Source organism: Nerophis ophidion, linkage group LG13 (genome assembly GCF_033978795.1).
Source record: "Nerophis ophidion isolate RoL-2023_Sa linkage group LG13, RoL_Noph_v1.0, whole genome shotgun sequence".
Classification (NCBI taxonomy): domain Eukaryota; kingdom Metazoa; phylum Chordata; class Actinopteri; order Syngnathiformes; family Syngnathidae; genus Nerophis; species Nerophis ophidion.
Window position 1 is genome coordinate 27,328,782 of NC_084623.1, and position 22,018 is coordinate 27,350,799.

Here is a 22,018-nt window from a genome sequence, read left to right on the forward strand (position 1 = left end):
GGCGCAACCCGCACCAATGGCGCACGGACAGAGCACACGACAGGAGAAGGTAAGAGCAATGCACATTCCCCACCTTAAACCGCGTGACTCCCCTCCGCCCTTTCCCTGTGGGTCCCGACAGCTGTCCCCAGAACATCTCCCGTGCAGATGGCCCCTCGAACGCGTGGGCAGGCGTGCCGGAGGCGTGGGCGGCCCGGTCACGCGTGTCAGGGACCTCAGCAGGTGGAGGTGGGGCGCGTTGCGGTGGCCGGCCCATTGCCGCTCATGGAGGTCCCATTCAAGACGATTGGGATGGACCTTATCGGACCATTTTACCCGAGCACACGGGGGTATCGCTTTTTGTTAGTCTTGGTGGATTACGCAACGCGCTACCCCGAACAATAAAAAAACTGTATGAATTATTGGGAATTAAAGCGATCCGCACCAGCGTGTACCATCCACAAACAGACGGGCTGGTGAAGCGGTTAAATAAAACGCTAAAAACCATGATCCGTAAGTTTACGCACAAGGACAAACCAAATTGAGATAAATGGCTGGACCCCTTAATGTTTGCGATGCGGGAGGTACCCAAAGCCTCCACTGGCTTTACACCTTTTGAGCTATTATACGGCAGGAAACCATGCGGAGTGTTGGACGTAATTAAAGAAAGTGGGGAGGAGGGTCCAAGCTCCAGCAAAAATTAAATCCAGTACGTCATGGACATGCGAGCAAAACTCCACACGGTGGAGCACTTGTCACGTGAGAATTTGCACTGTGCCCAGGAACGGCAACAACGCACGTATAATAAAGGGACCCAGCTAAGAAAATTTTCACAGGGAGAAAAAGTCCCAGCTCGAAATTACTTGCACGCTGGCAAGGACCCTTCGAGGTCACACGGCAAGTGGGTGATGTGGATTACGAGGTTCGACTCTCGGAACGGGGCGGAGACACTCAAATCTACCATCTAAACCTACTGAAGGCATGGAGAGAGGCGGAGCCTGTATCCATGGTAACAGTAGTGAGGGAGGAGGAGGAGTTGGGACCAGAGATCCCGTGCTCTGTTCCTCCATCTCCACTCCCCTGTGATAACCAGCTCACTTTAGCGCAGAAAGCGGATGTTGCTAAGCTGCAGCGGCGCTTCTCTGATGTGTTCTCCCCTCGGCCCGGCCGCACGAATCTCATCCAGCATCATATCGAGACCAGCCCGGGGGTTACGGTGCGATCTCGGCCATACAGGCTCCCCGAACATAAACGCAAAAAAGTTTGGGGGAAATTAAAATCCATTCTGGAATTGGGGGTAATTGAAGAATCCCACCCTGCGTGGTGCAGCCCCATAGTTGTGGTAGGGAAGAAGGATAGGTCTGTGCAGTTCTGTGTGGATTAACGGAAGGTGAATGAAGTTTTGACGCGTACCCAATGCCTTGGGTCGACGAGCTCCTGGATCGGCTGGGCACTGCTCGGACCGGGTGCTGCGACCCCACGCTGCATTCGCGGCTGCCTACCTGTATGATGTCATCATCCAGAGTAGTGGCTGGGAACAACACATGCTGCGGGTGGGGGAAGTGCTCGAGTCCCTTAGGCAGGCAGGGTTCATCGCCAATCCGGCAAAGTGTGCAGTTGGCCGGAGAGAAGTACAGTATCTGGGGTACCACTTGGAAGGAGAGCAGGTGCGACCGCATGTAGATAAAACAGCGGCAATTGCGGCCTGCCCAAACCCCAAGACGGAAAAAGAGGTGAGGCATTTTTTGGGTCTGGCGGGTTACTACCGGAGGTTTATCCCCCGGTTTGCGGACCTGACCAGCCCAATAACTGACCTCACCCGAAAGGCTGCCCCAGATTTTGTCCAGTTGATGGAGCTGAGCCAGCAGGCATTTGAGAGGGTTAAGAAACGCCCTCTGCGAGGAGCCGGTCCTACACATGCCTGATTTTTCTCTCCCGGTTTGTCTGCAGGCTGACGCGTCAGGCAGAGGACTGGGAGCGGTTTTGTCCCAGCAGGTGGAGGCCGTCGACCGACCCATCCTCTACATCAGCCGTAAGCTTTCTGAAAGGAGGCCAGGTACAGCACAGTGGAGAGGGAGTGCCTCGCCATCAAGTGGGCGGTCGAGGCCCTCCGATACTACCTCCTGGGGCGCTCATTTCAGCCTCTTTTCGGACCACAAACCCCTCCAGTGGCTCCACCCCATGAAGGATGCTAACGGGTGGATCACCCGTTGGTATCTAGCTTTGCAACCCTACTACTTCAGAGTGATGATCCACAGACCGGGTGGATAGATGGCTGTGGCCGACTTCCTTTCCCGCTCTCTCCCGGGGTGGAGGGGGAGTGGGCGCGGCCGGACGGCGTCCCGGCCTGAGTCTGGCAGTGGAGGTATGTGGTGGGCGTGGCCTGTGCACCTACAACGAAGCGGGGTGTGGCAGGACCGGCTTCGAGATTAGCGACAGGTGAGTGCATGACACAGCTGAAAGTGTTTGTCTAATCACCTGTTGCTCTGTTAAATGCAGCAGTCAGGAAGGAGAGGTTGTTGGAGTTGGAGCACACGTGAGAGAGAATAAAAGGACAATTGCTGAAAAGCACACGAAAGACACTTTTATTTGTACAAATAAAACAGTGTTATAACCCTGAGCCGGAGTCCTGTCCAAAGGTTTGGTGGTCCGAGGAACCCTGAGGAGCGAAACCTCCACAGTAAGTGATCAATATGATGACCAAAACAGCAGAAATGCCCCTGATAGTCAACAGATGGACATAATATTATAAAAGAGGGTGTAGTAAAATGCTATAAAGACAATTAAGAAATAAAAAGCTAACAGTCAAGATGATATACCAAGACAATCACAGAATTAATGAGTTTGTGCAGCATAATTTACAACAGTGGGTTGTCTTCCGGGCAGCACAGTGAAACAGGGGTTAGTGGATGTGCTTCACGATATGAAGGTCCTGAGTAGTCGTGAGTTCAATCCCGGGCTCGTAATCTTTCTGTGTGGCGTTTGAATGTTCTCGCTGTGAATGCAAAGGTTCCCTCCGGGTACTCCGGCTTCCAGCGGGTACTCCGGCATCCTCCCACCTCCAAAGACATGCACTTGGGGATAGGTTGATTGGTAACACTTAATTGGCCCTAATGTGGGAATGTGAGTGTGAATGTTGTCTGTCTATCTATGTCGGCCCTGCGATGAGGTGGCGACTTGTCCAGGGTGTAGATCGCCTTCCGCTCATGTGCAGCAGAGATAGGCTTCAGCTCCCCCCGCGTCCCCAAAAGGGACAAACAGTAGACAATGGATGGATGGATGGATGGGTTGTATTTTTGTTTCCTTGTCAAAAAAATAAATAAAAGCGCAAAAAAATTTAGATTTCTGAACTATCGGCCAAATTAGTAAAAATAGACAAAATGACTCCTTAAAGCAGTGCTTCTCAAGTAAAATAAAACATTTACGGCCCTCCCCCACTCTCCTTTGTAACCAAACATATTATAGTTTGTCTATCAAATTGTTAAACCTATGCCGCTGCATAACGTTGAAAGCTTATTAACATTAAAGGACACAGTACACCAATCTTCCCCCATCTCCCTCTGTGGTTACAGGAAAGCCAAGTGCTAAATACACTTTATCATATTCTGGTACTATAAACACCATGTTCCCCGAGGTCACACGCAACGTCCTATCGCATCACGACCTCCTAGGGGGAACCCACCCCACTATTTGAGAAGGTCTGCCTTAAAGTGATACAACAAAGAATAGCAAAAATAACCAATGAAGAAATAAACCAACCAGATTGATTTCAGACAGGGCATGGGTACTCGGGAAGGGATCCTCAATTTAAGGATCATTTGTGAGAGAATGTTAGAGAACAATCATGATGTGTCTAAACAGGTGAAAATCAAGAAATGGTACAAAGGTCTGTTTACACCAGCAATTAGATTTACAAGGTAAAACTAACATATTACATAGGCTCATATAATGCAACATAAGATATTTCGAGACGTCTTCAGATATAAGTTTGATGATTACAGCTTACAGCTCATGAAAACCTCAAATTGAACATTTCTGAACATGTTGGGTGTGACGGGTCTCCAGCGTCATCGTGTGGGTTGCTGTGACATTCGGTACAGGACGCATCATATAAGGTTTGACTTTTGTTTATTCTTTCAACAAACATATTGTCTTGCTAGTCAGTCGTGACAATTTGTAGCTCGCGGGCTCTTCCTGCTCGTCATGGCGCACCTTTTGGTGGCCAGTGGTCAGGGTCTCTCTCGTCGTGCTCGTGGTCGTTGTTGTCCGGGGTTTCCTCGCCTACTTCTGCCGCGATCATTCCTCCCTCTCCCCTTTTATACTGCATCAGAAGATGTAGAGGTTGATTGCAGTTGTGTCGCTTACGCACCTGACTAGGCTGGCTGCAGCGTTGTTCTGAGTGCGCTCCGCCTCTCTTCTCCGCCGCATGCCCCGCCTCCTGGCCGCCATCTCGGGTAGGACCGCCGTCTGTCCTATCCTGCTGTCGGCTCGTTGGCTCTGTCTCTCCACATTGGGTTTTCATTATCATCAACATTATACTAAGTAAAACCTTGACATGTTTGACATTGCATGTTGACAGTTCATATTACATATTAGTTTCACATTTGTAGTTGAATTGCTTTAATGAATGGACTTTTACATAAGATTCCTTTTGTTTTTTATTTCACCCATGTATGTCTCATAAGTTCTCCAACTACACCAACATTTTTGACAGATTCAAACATGCCAAAATAATGGAATCCTCAGATCAAATTATTACAAAGATGTTTTGGGAACAAACAGTAGTCATAAAAAACGATTGGGGAAGGACAAAAACATTTCACATTTAAAAATGAGAAAGTCAATCAATCAATCAAAGTTTATTTTTATAGTCCGTAATCACAAGTGTCTCAAAGGACTGCACAACCACAACTTCATCCTCGATTCAGATCCCACATCAGGGCAAGAAAAAACTCAACCCATTGGGCGTAATGAGAAACCTTGGAGTAGACCACAGATGTGGGGACACACACCTGGGTGATCAGTGCAATGGATGTCGAGTGGATCTAGTTAATGGTGTGAAAGTCGAGTCCACAGTGGGGACAGCAGCACAGAGACAGCCATCATCATGAATGGAGACAAGTCAGCAGCACAGAGGCTGCCCCAACTGATGCACAGATGAGTGGTCCACCTCGGGTCACGACTTTGAACAGCTCGCGCTACATCTGTGGTCACCTGATAACCTCTCCACGCAGGAGAGGGGGGCAGAGCAGAAAAGAGACGGAAGATAAACTGGTCTAAAAAGGGGTCTATTTAAAGGCTAGAGTATGCATGCAAGTTTTAAGATGGGACTTAAATGCTTCTACTGAGGTAGCATCTCCAATTGTTACTGGTAGGGTATTCCAGAATACTGGAGCCCGAATAGAAAGCGCTCTAAAGCCCGCAGACTTTTTTTGGGCTCTGGAAATCACTAATAAGCCGCAGTTCTTAGAACATAGATTTCTGGCCGGGACATATGGTACAATACAATCAGAACGATAAGATGGAGCTAACTGTTAAGTATTTTATACTTAAGTAGTAAAACCTTAAAGTCACATCTTAGGTGCACAGGAAGTCAGAGCAGGTGAGCCAGTATAGGTGTATAATATGATCAAACTTTTTTGTCCTTGTCAAAAGTCTAGCATTTTGTACCAACTGTAATCTTTTTATGGTAATACTATTAATAATAATATGTTACAGTAATCGAGAAGAGATGTAATGAACGCATGATACATGATCAATATTGGACGCATTTTTGGGATATTGCGGAGATGAAAGAAGGCTGTTTTAGTAACACTCAATGTGTGACTCAAATGAGAGCGTTGGGTCGAAGATAATACCCAGATTCTTATCGAGTCGCTGTGTGTAATTGTTTGGTTGTCAAATGTTAAGGTGGTATTACTAAATAGGTAAATAGCAGGACCTATAATCAGCATTTCCGTTTTCTTAGTGGTAAGTTGCAAAAAGTTAATGGACATCCATTGTTTGATTTCATCCAGATACGCCTCCAGCTGTCTACAATCCGGCGTGTTGGTCAACTTTAGGGGCATGTAGAGTTGGGTGTCATCAGCATAACAGTTATGGGAGACGCACTGCATCCTGTGCGAAAAATAGGAATTTATCCAGGAAAAGGCTAGATCTGACACACAATATGTGTTTTGATACGTTTAATAAAATGTTATGATCAACGGTATCAAAAGCAGCACTAAGATCAAGAAGCAGCAACATGGATGACACATCAGCATCCATAGTTAGCAATAAATCATGAGTCATTTTTGTATTTGGAATTGTACAGGCCCTTTATCTTAATTCTAATTCCACATATAAACAGCAAGTGTAAGAAATTAATATGAGCCGAAAATTATGACTTGTCTCAGGGTTGTGCCCAAGTAATTCAAACCATTTTAATACAGCAGATGGTTATTTGCAATAATAATTGTATGTAATTATGGTTATTAGTTTTATATAGCAGCCTAGTTTTAGGCGATTCTCCATCCCAAGAACAATAGCTGGCATCCTCTGGTGGTACAACGTAAACAATGACTGCATGGAGATTTTGACATTTATTAATTACAACACAATATATTTTTACTTCCAGAGTGGCTGTAATACTGCCTTGCAAGATATAAATCTTTTTGTGTTTTTTTTCTGCATTGTAGACATGACAACATGGTAAAATAGGATTCGGAATATGTGCTGTGTTTGCTGCATAAGTGCTCTGTAATATGTCGCTTTGGAAGGTCAGGACTTCAGGACCACAAAGGTAAGTTCATGCTGGTTCTACATTCTTGGACAGTCTCATTGCAGGACACTCTCCATCCCATCTTTAGTCGTCATCTTTAGACGCATTTTGGTCCTCGGTCTGTTCCCTATCAAAGCAGTCCTTAAAGAAGGCGACCACCGAGTTCAGCATGTAGCGTTGACTCTTGATTGACTCAAAGACGTGTCCTTCATCAGGAAAAATCTGAGTGGTGACAGATGGACAAACCAGATAAACACTTTATTAAGTATAACATTTTAGGACTCTGGTTTGTAGGAAAAGTCCACAACTGGATCTTTAACAACAATGATTTTATTTTCAAGGCTCACTTATGGTTCTCATGTCCAAAACCTATCCTGGCACAGGAAGAATATACACATTTTTGCTTAAAAATTAACGCTAAAGTTGAAGCTATAAACACTGCAGCACCACTCTGCAAGAGGTGCTTCGCACTTGCTCTTGTTAGCTGGTGGCTAACGTCCATCTGCAGTCGGTAGTGTTCTAGCACCTTCTAAATCACTAAGCCTCGCCGCCATAGCGACAAATAAACTATGTTTCCATCAACTATCATCCCTGCAAGACAAGGAATAGCTAAATGTGTTTCAACACACATTGTAGGAGAATACAATAGCTAACCGCTAACAGCAAGCTAGCGCTCCTTAATGTAAACAAATTGGTGGATCTACACCAGGTATCGGCAACATTTACCACTCAAAGAGCAATTTCGACCCGTTTCACAAAATGAGGAAGACAATGGGAGCCGCAACTATTCTCACCAGTATCTGCTGGTGGTATAAATATCAAAATATGATCACTATAAACAGTACACATGTCAATATAAACTTAAATATTAAGTATGAGCAGTGAGTTGAGTAGGTAAGGTTGTATTTTTGCCTAATCCTGACATGAATAGTCTGAAAGAGAAAGAGAGGATGCAGTATTATCTGCTCATAGATGCTACCTGGTGGTTGTTTGAGCACACTGCATCTAGTCCCGGATAGTCCCACTCCTTAAAGGCCTACTGAAACCCACTACTACCGACCACGCAGTCTGATAGTTTATATATAATGATGAAATATTAACATTGCAACACATGCCAATATGGCCATTTTAGTTTACTAAATTGCAATTTTAAATTTCCCGGGAGTTTCGTCTTGAAAACGTCGTATAATGATGACGTGTACGCAAGACGTCATGGGTTTTAAGGAAATATGAGCGCTGCGCACTCACACAGCTAAAAGTCATCTGCTTTAACGGCATAATTACACAGTATTTTGGAGATCTGTGCTGCTGAATCTTTTGCAATTTGTTCAATTAATATTGGAGAAGTCAAAGTAGAAAGATGGAGTTGGGAAGATTTAGCCTTTAGCCACACAAACACACAGTGATTCCTTGTTTAAAATTCCTGGAGGTGAAACTTTACTAAGGATCAGAGCGCGGTCAAGCGAACATGAATCACGACGGAATGTCAACCAGCAGGTTTCGGTGAGAAAATTGTGGTAAAAAGTCGCTTCTTACCGGATATCAGTTGAGTTTGTGCCGTCTATAGCTGCCGTCGACTCCCCTGAGACACTGCGCGTCAAGACACCCGTGGACACACCTCCGACTATCGGGTACTATTAAACCCACTAAAACACTAACAACACAATAGAAAGATAAGGGATTTCCCAGAATTATCCTAGTAAATGTGTCTAAAAACATCGGAATCCGTCCCAATGCAAATGCGTTTTTTTTTTAACTTTTTTTTTTTTTTTTTTTTGTAATCCGTCGCCATCAATATCCTCAAACACGAATCTTTCATCCTCGCTCAAAATAATGGGGGAATTGTTGTTTTCCCGGTCCGAATAGCACTTTTTGTTGGAGGCTCCCATTAAAATCAATGTGAATATGTGAGGAGCCATCAACATGTGACATCATCGTCTGCGACTTCCGGTTGAGGCAGGGCTTTTCTCTTAGCACCGAAAGTTACAAACTTTATCATGGATGTTCTCTACTAAATCCTTTCAGCAAAAATATGGCAATATTGCAAAATGATCATGTATGACACATAGAATGGACCTGCTATCCCCATTTAAATAAAAAAAAAAATCAAATTTCAGTAGGCTTTTAATGCTTCAGTCACTTGCAGGAGTCTAAAAAGAATGAAGCAAAAATACAACCTTACCTACTGTAAAGTATAAACATCAGTACAGTTGTAGGGATACAACAATTAACAGTATTAATGATGAACAGTAATCCTACCACTTACTTGAATTACCGTTTTGAATTACACTTATTGAACAAACGTGATTGATAACTGCACTTTCAAAAACTCATGTATTGACTGCCGCCAGCTCCTTAGTTTAACTGCTAAAATGAAAACAAGAGACAATAATGTCTTTCCCTATTAAAAATTAACATACCCCAATCTAAACTTATACAAACTCATTGCTGTCGGAGCAACTAAGATATTCAATAGTGCTCTTTTAAAACAAAGGGCTCGTTCCGTACTCTGAGGAAAAGAGACTGAGATGTTTTTACGATGCGTTCAAGGGCCGCTGAACAGAGTAGGATGATACAATGCTCACCAGAAATAATAAAGAATATTTATTGTTTGTATTTGTTTCACATGTTTTATTTAAAATTTAAACAATAAAAGCTTGCCATTAAAGGGGAACTCCGTTTTTATTTTTATTTTGCCTATTATTCACAATCATTATAACAGACATGATAATGATGTTTTTTTATGCATTCTAAGTACGCTTACAACGGAGCTTAAGGGAGCCACTCAATTCCGCCTTCAAAGCCCTTAAAAACATCCAAATAGATTCATTACATGATGTAAGTATATATGTATGGTAGCAACAGGCACATATATAACAACATTTAATTTTTACGTATTTCGATAATGTTAAGCATATGCGGTGCATTAATTTCAAAAACACTTCAAGACGTTTTTTTCTCATCACTGCGGACTTCATGAGAGCCAACACACGTAATAAAACATCACTTGCTGTGCAAAGTCTGCTGTCATTAGGATGCACACTGCTGGGATGCACATATAGTCCCATTTAGATGAAGAATGTCTCATAAACCTCGCTAAAATACTGGGTGGTTGGCGGAGGAGACCAAGCGTCTTTTCGTGTCGTTCTCAGCAGTCCCTATATGGCTGTCAAAGTGTACCAACTTGTCGGAATATATCCTCAGACCTCTTCTGTACAGGTGAGAGGCATCATTTATAATCTACATTAAACTTCCAAGGACCAGGGAAGCAAGGAAACAGCAGACCATTTAATGGCTTAAACATGAGCACACACGGTAGTTGTCACGTTGCCGCTATAAATAATTTGTCTGCGTTAGCACTTATAATAACTATATCTCTAACATTTGATCAATATCCAAGTCACAAAAATGTAAAAGGAGTATTGTTGGTGGTTTATGGATGGTTATTTATCGGATTTTATGGGCGGAATAGAGGACCTCCCATTGGCTCTGCTGTAAGCGGACTTTTGTATTTCATAATGATTATGAACGACAAAATTCTAAAAAAAAAAGTGCAGTTCCCCTTTAAAACAAAATGAATAGTAAGAAAAAAATATTTACTTGGCACATATGAAAAAACAATACAAATATCGAAAAGTGCTGCAATGTACTTAAACACACATTTAAAACCAGGATAAAACTAAAGATAGTCAAATGATAAAAAAACATTTAACTAAAGAAAAATTATTAATATATGAATTAAAAGAATACACTAGGATCACACAACTTTAATGCTGGTTTTAAAGCCAAGTAGTACATATATGTTTTAAGACGTGATTTAAAACTCATTAAAGGGAGACGTCTGAATAACCAGAGGGATGTCGTTCCAAAGTTACAGCAGAAAATGCACAATCCCCTCTGGATTTTAGTTGGGTTTTTGAGATGACAAGGACAATTTGATCATCATACCACCACTGCACTTGTAGGGGTGTAGATTTTTAAAAGATCTGACATTTATCCTGGCATCAGTTAAGAGATTTAAAAATAAACAATACCATTTTAAAATGATTTGTGAAATGAACTGAGCCAGTGAAGGGATGCTAAAATAGGGGTAATGTGCACGTTTTTTTTTGTGCCATTTAAAAATCGAGAAGCAGCATTTTGGATTAACTGCAATCAAGAGAGTGAAGCCTGGTTCAAGAACCACAAAACACATAAAATAGTGGGTTTTCTAACAACATGTCTATATTTAATTTTTTTTTTTTTAAATAACTTGGTCAAAGGATTTCAGTGTGTGTAAAAGTATGTTGTGAGCACATTCAATAGTACCACAATGATTATAATAACTGTTGTAATTTTGGTGACGATAACTGATATATGAAATGTTCATATCGGTACATCCCGATACAATATAAATATAAGTACTTCTTTAAGTAAAAATACACAAAAGTCACCTGCAGAGTGTAGCTGTGGTTTGAATCAGACAGGTGCTTGATCAACTCCGCAGAATGTTGGAAATGAACATTAGCTGAAAAACAAACATTTGTGTTAAGTTGAGGAACACAAAGTCCTTTTGGAATGTTTACTTTCTGAACTTTCTTCTACCGGTCAAAGTTAGTACTTACTGTCACCAGCTTGCTCGTTTCCTATCACACCAATCTCCCATGCTCGCCGTTCTACCACGGCTACTTTCATTTGTTGAGTTAGATTTTATTCACTTTGTTTTTACTTATTGTTGGCCCTGCGATCAGGTGGAGACTGGTCCAGGGCGTAACCCGCATCTGAGATAGGCTCCAGCACCCCCCGCAACCCCAAAAGGGACAAGCAGTAGAAAATGGATGGATGGACATTCCACTCAGATCACTTTTCTTGGACTGTGTATTTTTCCTGGTCCATGCCTACATTTTGTAACGCAACTAAGTTTGCGCGTCTGTCTCAAAGTCCGAATAAAGACCAAACATTACGCAGCATATAGAAAGTAAAATTATATATTAATGCTTATATGTCAATGCTTGCACAGATAATGTGAACATCAAAAAGCAAAGTTTCTAGCCAAACTGTCAGTAGGAATTTTGGGTTTAATATGATGTAATCTAATCCATCCATCCATTTTTGGGTGTTTTAGCCTATCTCCGTTGCACTCGGGCGTAAGGTGGCGTACACCCTGGACAAGTCCCCACCTCATCGCAGGGGCACCACAGATAGACAGATAGTGCTGCTGGTAACCAGAGGGATCGTGCAATTTGTGATACAAGCATGACATTTGGTACACTTATATCCAAAGGCATTCTCAAAAGATTTGAATATGGAGCCACCATGAATTTTCAAAATGGCGCCCAAGGTAGCCATCTTTCAAAATGGCTGTCAGTAACAACTGTTCGCTTATGAATGATGGATATAATATGATGTTTCAGACTTATTTACCAAACATAGTACTTGGTAAATGTATTTTGGATAATCTAAATGTGTCATTAAATATTCAAGATGGCGGACATCTTCAAGATTGAAGCCGTCACTTTTATGACTGTCTGATATGGGTGATCTCGGTATCAAACCAGTATTATTTTTTATTTCCTTTTCTTTATGCAGAATTGAAATTTGGAACTTTACAATTGGCCAGAAGCTTCCTTCTATTTCAGAAATGGTGACCACAATAGTCACACTTGGTGACCAGTGGTCACCTACAACAAGATGGCAGCCATATTTCTAAAATTAAACCTATAATTTCAAGTACACTATCATCTATTTTATTGTATTGAAATGTTACCCAATGAAAAAAAAATAAAACAAGTAATGGAGTGGATGTTGAAGCACAACCAGGGCACACTGGTGACACCACTGCTGTGAAACTCAGCATGGGGTTCAGTGCCAGCTAAACACACTCCCATGAAATTGCAGCAGGGCTCGGGCCCGAGAAAGCATGTGCACTACCAGTGTTCCATGCATTGACGGGTTGTGACACTGTGTTAAGCTTTGTTGGCCATGGGAAAAAGACTGCATGGGCTGTTTGGTCTGTGCTTCCAGAACTTACCAATGCCCTGTTGAAAGTGTCTTCCGCCCCAGATGACATACCACAGGAGGTAAGGGCCACAATTGAGAGGTTTGCTATCTTAGTCTATGACCGAACCAGCACATGTACAGAAATCAATACGGCAAGGAGGAAGTTATTTGCAAAGAGACACAATGTGCAAACAATCCCCCCTACCAAGGCTGCCCTAGAAGAGCATGTTGAGAGAGTTGTATACCAAGGAGGGCACGTGTGGGGTACAGTCCTGGTGTCAACACCAGAACTACCTTCACCGTGCGAATGGGGCTGGTCAAAGTCACCTGAGGGGGACTATGAACCCTTCTGGACATGCCTACCAGATGCAGGCCAGTCACGTTATGAACTTGTCTCATGCAAATTCAAAAAGGGTTGTGTTGGGCAGTGTAAGTGCAAAAAATCCCACTTACAGTGCACAGCCCTTTGTGTCTGTGAAGGCGAGTGTGACTAGTCTTCCCTGTGATAGACCCTAGGTTTCCCCTGCTTAACATGAGTATTTTGATATAGAAAGAAGAGTTTTAGGAATTCCAAAGTTCCCAATTCAAATTTTGCATCAAGATAAATGTATAATTAAACATAGAGATCATCCATATCTAACAAGTTGGCCTCCATTTTGAATTTTCAAGGAAAATGTTCCACTCTCCAAAAGACATTTACCAAGTAGTATGAATATTAGTCTGAAATATTATATTAAATGTTGTGATCCGATGGTCAGATCATCACCATATTGTTGTTTTTGTTCCATTTTGGTATCACTCTGCTGTTTGACGTGCTTAGTTTGTGTTTTGTTCGTTTCCATGGTTACACATTGATTTCACCTGCTACTCATGGCCACGCACACCTGCTACAGTTAATCACCTTCACTATATAAGCCTTCCTCTTTTGTTTGTTCAGCCTGGGTTCGTAATTTGTTTACACACAACGGTACGTCTGCTTTGCATCTTTGCTTACACGCATTCCTCATTATTCTCGTGGGCTTACACGCCTCGCATTTATTTATTCCAGCTCACATGCTGATGTATTGTTTTTCCTTTTTATGTGCCTACGTGCCAGTTTGGTTTTTATTTTGTATATCCTAGCTTTCATGCTAGCGTTTTTGGTTTGCCTTTTGTTAGCTCCAGTGTCTCTGCTTTTTGCAGATGATGTGGTCCTGATGGCTTCATCTGGCCGGGATCTTCAGCTCTCACTGGATCGGTTCGCAGCCGAGTGTGAAGCGACCGGAATGAGAATCAGCACCTCCAAGTCCGAGTCCATGGTTCTCACCCGGAAAAGGGTGGAGTGCCATCTCCGGGTTGGGGAGGAGACCCTGCCCCAAGTGGAGGAGTTCAAGTACCTAGGAGTCTTGTTCACGAGTGGGGAAAGAGTGGATCGTGAGATCGACAGGCGGATCGGTGCGGCGTCTTCAGTAATGCGAACGTTGTATCGATCCGTTGTGGGGAAGAAGGAGCTGAGCCGGAAGGCAAAGCTCTCAATTTACCGATCGATCTACCTTCCCATCCTCACCTATGGTCATGAGCTTTGGGTCATGACCGAAAGGATAAGATCACGGATACAAGCGGCCGAAATGAGTTTCCTCCGCCGGGTGGCGGGGCTCTCCCTTAGAGATAGGGTGAAAAGCTCTGCCATCCGGGAGGAACTCAAAGTAAAGCCGCTGCTCCTCCACATCGAGAGGAGCCAGATGAGGTGGCTCGGGCATCTGGTCAGGATGCCACCCGAACGCCTCCCTAGGGAGGTGTTTAGGGCACGTCCAGCCGGTAGGAGGCCACGGGGAAGACCCAGGAAACGTTGGGAAGACTATGTCTCCCGGCTGGCCTGACGAAGTGGCTGGTGAGAGGGAAGTCTGGGCTTCCCTGCTTAGGCTGCTGCCCCGCGACCCGACTTCGGATAAGCGGAAGATGATGGATGGATAGCTCCAGTGTTTCTGTTCAGAGCTCCCTTTTGGTTAAATACATCCTTAAATCTTACCTTTGCTATGTTCAATTTCGACGCATCCATGAAGGGATCGAAACTGGCATCAATAGGCACAGGCGTAATATTAAATCCATCATTCATAAGAAAACAGTTGTTGCTGGTGGACATTTTAAAAAATGGCTGCCATGGGCACCATGTTGAAAATTCATGATGGCTCCACATCCAAATCTTTTGAGAATGCCTTTGGCTATAAGTGTACAAAATGTCATGCTTTTATCAATTAATGCACAAATCCTTTATATTTTGGAACTAACCTCTTGTACTAAGACATCATTCACACTCACATTCACACACTAGGTTCAATTTAGTGTTGCCAATCAACCTATCCCCAGGTGCATGTCTTTGGAGGTGGAAGGAAGCCGGAGTACCCGGAGAGAACCCACGCATTCACGGGGAGAACATGCAATCTCGACACAGAAAGGCCCCGAGCGAGGGGATCAATCCCAGGACCTTCGCATTGTGAGGCACACACAATAGCCCCTGTTCCACCATGCTGCCCATGTAATCCAATATAATCCATTATTATTATTATGGATTTACAGCACTATACATCTGTAACCGTACTCACCGTCTGCTGTGCCATGGATAATAAGAAATTTCAATAAAACTGGTCCAGTGACATCACCAAGTAGACTGGAAACCTGCCAGTTACACAAAAATAGATGACACATTTAATATATATATAGTTAACAATCTTCAGCAAAGGAATGTGTGGTCTGCAAACTGACTTTTGCTGACATTGTAAAGAAAGTGATCGACTGATATGTAAAGCTTAAAGACAAGACTACTTTTTCACAGTGAAATGCATGATTGTGTCTTTCTGCTTCAGTTCTTGTATTTGTGAAGTGAATTATATTTATATAGCGCTTTTTCCTCAAGTGACTCAAAGCGCTTTACATAGTGAAACCCAATATCTAAGTTATAATTAAACCAGTATGGGTGGCAATGGGAGCAGGTGGGTAAAGTGTCTTGCTCATGGACACAACGACATTGACTCGGGTGGCGGAAGCGAGGATTGAACCTGCAACACTCAAGTTGCTGGCACGGCCGCTCTACCAACCGGTTGGTAGAGCAGTATAGCTCTGATCCCTAAGGGAAGCAGGGGGACAAAGAAACACAGATCTATCGTGCCATAATGTTAATTTCCTGTATATGAATACATTTATATGGGCGGAGAAAAGATAATGATCCCTACTGGGCCATTTTGATAGAGGATGATGTTGGTATGAGGGAGGCACAAATAGCAATTTTTCAAATTTTGGAGCCTTAAGTAATAACCTGTACCAATTTTATTTTTGATAGGACATCAACAGCAATCATAATACATATTTAGATAATTAGATGAATTAATCATAATACATACTACTGAATATACCAAATATATATTATAAAGATTTGATCAGATGAAAGTACTCAGAGATGCTTAGTGGATGAGATTTGGATGCTGTCTGTCCAGCTTTGCACCATTAATCACACTGGGAGACTGCTTGTATCGAATATTTTACATACAAGCCTATATCATCTGACACTTGTTTTTTTTGGTGATATCAGACAAATATCCTAAATTATTATCGGATCTGTTACGCCTGTTCGGCATCGTGATGCCGGGTTCAATTCCCTCGAGGATGCGTCAAAATTGAACACAGCAAAGGTAAGATGAACAGATTTATTTAAATAACAAAAAGAGCTATATAACAACAAAGGACGCTAGCATAAAAGCTAGGATATACAACAATGAGAAATAAACTAGCACGGAGGCACATAAAACAGTAAAACAAAACCTCCAGCATGAGAACTGGAATGAACAATGAATGGCTAGCGTGAAAAACTTAGCGAGAATATACATACTTGAGAGTATTGCAGGCGTAACTCGTTGCGTGAAAAGCAAATCAGGAATGCAGACGTACCGTTGTGTGAAAACAAACTTGGATCCCAGACTGAACAACAAAAGATGCAGGCTTATATAAGGCAGGTGATTAGTGAGGACAGGTGTGCAGGTCCGTGAGAAACAGGTGAAACTGATAAGCTACCATGGTGACCGACTTAAACAGGAAATAATAGGATCAGACGGAGAGTGAAAATAAAAATGGAACAATAAACAATAATATGTGGAGGAGCCAAAAAGCTGATCTCAACAGGATCGGGACAACCCTAATTTGTGTGAAAGTAATTACTTGTAAATGCACATATAATTTACTAATGAATAAGTGTAAATTAAGATACTTTTTACAGTGAGTTTTATAAATGTAAACAATTTATTGGACCTGATACTTGTGATCATCTTCAGCCGGAAATCCAAAATATTTCTCAGTAAAGGTAGACCCTTAAAAAGAAGACAACGAAACTGGGTTAATATAAATACACACTGTTCTATGTCATTAAATCATCTCTAGTAGCAAGTTAGTGTTTTTTCAGCACTGTTGCTTGGAAGTTTAAAAGTAAAACAATTATTAACACAGTTTTCAGTGGTACCTAGCTTTTGTTATTTCCCAACAAGAAAGGACGCCGTGAGAAAAGACGACATCCCTGCAGCAAATGCCTGCTGTGCACATAGCATATGTACAAAGAAATATATATATACGCATTGAATGAGAAGGTGAGAAGTTTTGACACACACACACACACACACACACCCACACACACACACGCACACACACACACACACACACACACACACACACACACACACACACACACACACACACACACACACACACACACACACACACACACACACAAACACACACACACACACACACACACAAACACACACCTTCTCATTCAATGTGTTTTCTTTATTTTCATAACTATTTACATTGTACGTTTGTAAATTGTCACTGAAGACATCAAAACTATGAATGAACACATGTGGAGTTCTGTACTATTATGTACTTTACCTGCTCAGTGGCTTAGTGGTTAGAGTGTCCGCCCTGAGACTGGAAGGTCGTGAATTCAAACCGTGGCCAAGTCATACCAAAGACTATAAAAATGGGACCCATTTCCTCCCTGCTTGGCACTCAGCATCAAGGGTTGGAATTGGGGGTTAAATCACCAAATGAATCCTGAGCGCGGCCACCGCTGCTGCTCATTGCTGCTCTAGCCTCCCAGGGGGTGAACATGTGGATAGGCCAGATTCAGAGCCACACCTATTCTGTGTGTGACTATCTTTGGGACTTTAACATTAACTTTTAACAAACAAATATTACTCAAATACTTTGCACACTCTTGGCATTCTCTTGATGAGCTGAAATAATTTTCACTTCACAGGTGTGCCTTATCAGGGTTGATTAGTGGTATCTCTTGCTTTATCAATGTTCCCAACCCCATTGGAACATCAGTTGTATTGTGAATGAGAAGGTGTGTCCAAACTGTTGGCCTGTACTGTGTATATATACTGTGTGTATATATATATATATATATATATATATATATATATATATATATATATATATATATATATATATACATATATATATATATATATATATACATATATATATATATATATATATATATATATATATATATATATATATATATATATATATAATTATATATATACACAAACATTTCTGTTCGGTACGTACCTCGGTTTAGAGGTCACGGTTCGGTTCATTTTTGGTACAGTAAGAAAACAAACAAATATAATTTTTGGGGTAATTTATGTACCAAATTTGTAAACAATGGCTTCATCCTTTTAGCATTGGGAACACTATAATAATTCTGCCCATATTAATCCACATTAAACTGCCTCAAGTTGTTTCTTTGATTAAATAAAATGACAAAACCTTTCTTCTACATATAAAAAGTGCAACATTAAACAGTTTCAAGTCAACCCATCATGCTTGATTTATTACAGCATTTGGGAAGCCTGTTGTTGACTTTTATTATGTAAATGTTATATTTTTGTCAACATGTGATAGCAGGCACCCTGCCATTCAAAACTAGGCTGCTACATTATGTATGATTAATGTAACTATAGCTGAAAAATAGTACAATAGCAATAGGAGAGACTATTCATCCCTGAAATCTATGGCGTTCATGTTAGTTTATGTGAAATAACAGACAGACAGGGCTTTGCTGCCGCTAACACACGCACACACACACACACACGCATGCACACACACACGCACACACAGCAAAATGAGCTAACGTAACGCTAAAAGCTAATTAGCCTTCACATCACCTCAAGCCGGTTAGTGCGTCTGCCTCACAATACGAAGTTCCTGCAGTCCTGAGTTCAAATCCAGGCTCGGGATCTTTCTGTGTGGAGTTTGCATGTTCTCCCCGTGAATGCGTGGGTTCCCTCCGGGTACTCCGGCTTCCTCGGACTTCCAAAGACATGCACCTGGGGATAGGTTGATTGGCAACACTATAATTGGCCCTAGTGTGTGAATGTGAGTGTGAATGTTGTCTGTCTATCTGTGTTGGCCCTGCGATGAGGTGGCGACTTGTCCAGGGTGTACCCTGCCTTCCGCCCAATTGTAGCTGAGATAGGCGCCAGCGCCCCCCGCAACCCCGAAAGGGAATAAGCGGTAGAAAATGGATGGATGGATCACCTCAAGCCAGAACTGTGAACAAGCTGAACTGCGGTTTCTGTCAACGGGCTCATATTGATGTTTGTAATAGTTGTGACTGGAAAGTGTTTTTTATAATTTGGGGAGTGCACGATGTCCGCTGCTAAACACATGTCTGCTCGACAATGAAGCATTTACAACATGCGTTCTGAATACGCACTGCTGATTGGCTGTTACATTGCTCTGAATACGCACTGCTGATTGGCTGCTACATCGCTCTGAATACGCACTGCTGATTGTCTTTGTATGTAACCAATCATATGGTTGTGTGGGCGGGACAATGCTGGGTGCTCACTGCTCAGACAGAGGCAGAAAGCAGAGCAGCTTGTTAAGACTTTAGTATACAAATTCGTTCGATACACCCTCGTACCGAACCGAAACCCCCGTACCGAAGCGGTTCAATACAAATACACGTACCATTACACCCCTAATATATATATATGATAACTAGTGATCAATCTGATTTAAAAAAAAAAGAATCACTTGACAGCCCTAATTTGTATACACATATATATATATATATATATATATATATATATATATATATATATATATATATATATATATATATATATATATATAGTCTGTTCATATTAGGGCTGTCAAGTGATTCATTTTTTTTTTTAATCAGATTGATCACTAGTTATCATATATATATATATATATATATATATATATATATATATATATATATATATATATATATATATATATATATATATATAACTTATAGATTATTTGTTTGGGTACTTCAGTACATAAAATAATACGCAAGCAAACAGACTCGTTTGTTACAATGTTTTGGCCATAAAATAAATCGGGGCAACATTTTTCAAAATTTCTACTTCAGAACTCGTACAAAATATAAGGCGTACAAAAACTGAGGTACCACTGAATACATGTTATCTCCTTAAATGATGTGTCGCTTACCATGAAGCCTCCAGTTTGTGATAGGAGCTACTGCTACACCACAGCTGAACGTCGAGCTGTTGGAGAGTAGCAGGATGGATGTAAGAAAACCTCCATATGCCTGAAAATCAGAAGGAATACAAATATTTCACAATCAACGTGCTAATTATGCCAATGATGCTACAACAATGTATAGCTTACCTTTCCATAAACTCCAACTCTGTTACCATCGATATAAGGGAGCACCATGAGATGTCTGAAAAAAAATAGCAACAAGACTTCCATACACACATTAGATGAGTAATATTTCATTCATACATACAGTACATAGACACAGATTAAACAGGATAATATGGTTTATGCAGTTAATTAAATCAAAAATGAAATATTTATTCAATAGCAGATTTTTTGGCGGAAGTTCAACCTACAAAAAGCTGACTGGTCATCATATCGTGAGGCGGTTGGAAGTTCTATGCCTGGTCTCCAACTGCACGCAATAACTATACCTACAGTAATTAAAATAACTGCTTAAAAGGTCTGCCAGATGACATATTTAAAGAGGATGTTACACAATGTACAGTGGTACCTCAATTTACCTGTACAAGTACCTCAATTTACAAGTACCTCAATTTACGAGTACCTCACACAAGTTATTTAACTTACAGTAAACTCAACTTACAAGTACTTTAACTTTTGATGACTACAAATTACAAGCTCTTACCTTCACAATATCAGCCTTTTATATCTACCAATGACCTGTGCATTTTCACCACACAAGAACGGACCTTCAAGAAGACTGACAGTGTGATACAAAATAAAAAGCCCTACAAGAGATGTAATCGTACTACTACAATTAGCACCTGATAACCAACCTATCCAAAACCCAGCAACGCAGCCTTTATTTCACAATAGACGAGGCAGGGAAAGAACTGAGCATGTTTTTGGGATGAATAAAAACATATATTTTTTTGACTGCCACCCTGTTTAAAGGCCTACTGAAACCCGCTACTACCGACCACACAGTCTGATAGTTTATATATCAATGATGAAATCTTAACATTGCAACACATGCCAATATGGCCGGTTTAGTTTACTAAATTGCAATTTTAAATTTCCCGCGAGGTATCCTGTTGAAAACGTCGCGGAATGATGACGCTTATGTCGGCGTATGCTTGTGACGTTATTGGTTGGAGGGGACATTATAGCCCAGCACCACTCACGGCTAAAAGTCGCCCGATTTAATCGCATAATTACACAGTATTTTGGACATCTATTTTGCTGAATCTTTTGCAATTTGTTCAATTAATAATGGAGACTATAAAGAAGAATGCTGTTGGTGGAAAGCGGTGGATTGCAGCTGCCTTTAGCAACCGAAACACAGCTGGTGTTTCTTTGTTTGTTGTGAAGCTTTAGCGAACATGTTTCTCTACCACATGTCAGCCAGCAAGTTTTTGGATGAGAAAATTGTGATATTAAGTCGGCTCTTACCGGAGATTTGTGCGGAGTTAGCGTCCTCTTGCAGCAGCTGTCAAAAAGGCAGCTGGGATCTTGGCTCCTCCATTGGCTTCTCTCAGAGACACTGGCGGTCACCGCAGCCCTCCGACTTTCAGGTATGACTTTATAATCTCACTAAAAAACTATTAACACAATAAGCAGATAAGAATTATCCTAGTAAATGTGTCTAATAACATCTGAATCGCTCCCACTGCCGTCGCCTTTTTTATTTTTTCGAGTGCTTCACTCTAACTTTCCTCATCCACGAATGTTTCATCCTTGCTCAAATTAATGGGGAAATCGTCG

The 22,018-nt window shown here is 41.7% G+C and overlaps 1 protein-coding gene across 3 annotated transcripts in view; it reads right to left on the reverse strand.

Annotated features, from left to right (window-relative positions):
• Positions 1–4,651: 4,651 nt before the first annotated feature.
• Positions 4,652–22,018, reverse strand: part of LOC133564383 (inactive dipeptidyl peptidase 10-like) — a 146,178-nt gene continuing 128,811 nt past the window's right edge. The window contains exons 22-27 of one of the 3 annotated variants that reach the window (XM_061918638.1): positions 20,420–20,474; positions 20,240–20,339; positions 16,997–17,055; positions 15,301–15,373; positions 11,173–11,246; positions 4,652–6,961 (exon numbers count right to left, since the gene is read on the reverse strand). In XM_061918638.1, the coding sequence (XP_061774622.1) occupies positions 6,824–6,961; positions 11,173–11,246; positions 15,301–15,373; positions 16,997–17,055; positions 20,240–20,339; positions 20,420–20,474 (499 nt within the window). In that variant the 3' untranslated portion in view covers positions 4,652–6,823. Of the gene's footprint in view, positions 6,962–11,172; positions 11,247–15,300; positions 15,374–16,996; positions 17,056–18,918; positions 19,081–20,239; positions 20,340–20,419; positions 20,475–22,018 lie in introns of those variants that run through there. The other 2 variants (XR_009809276.1, XM_061918639.1) reach the window with 2 other exon arrangements.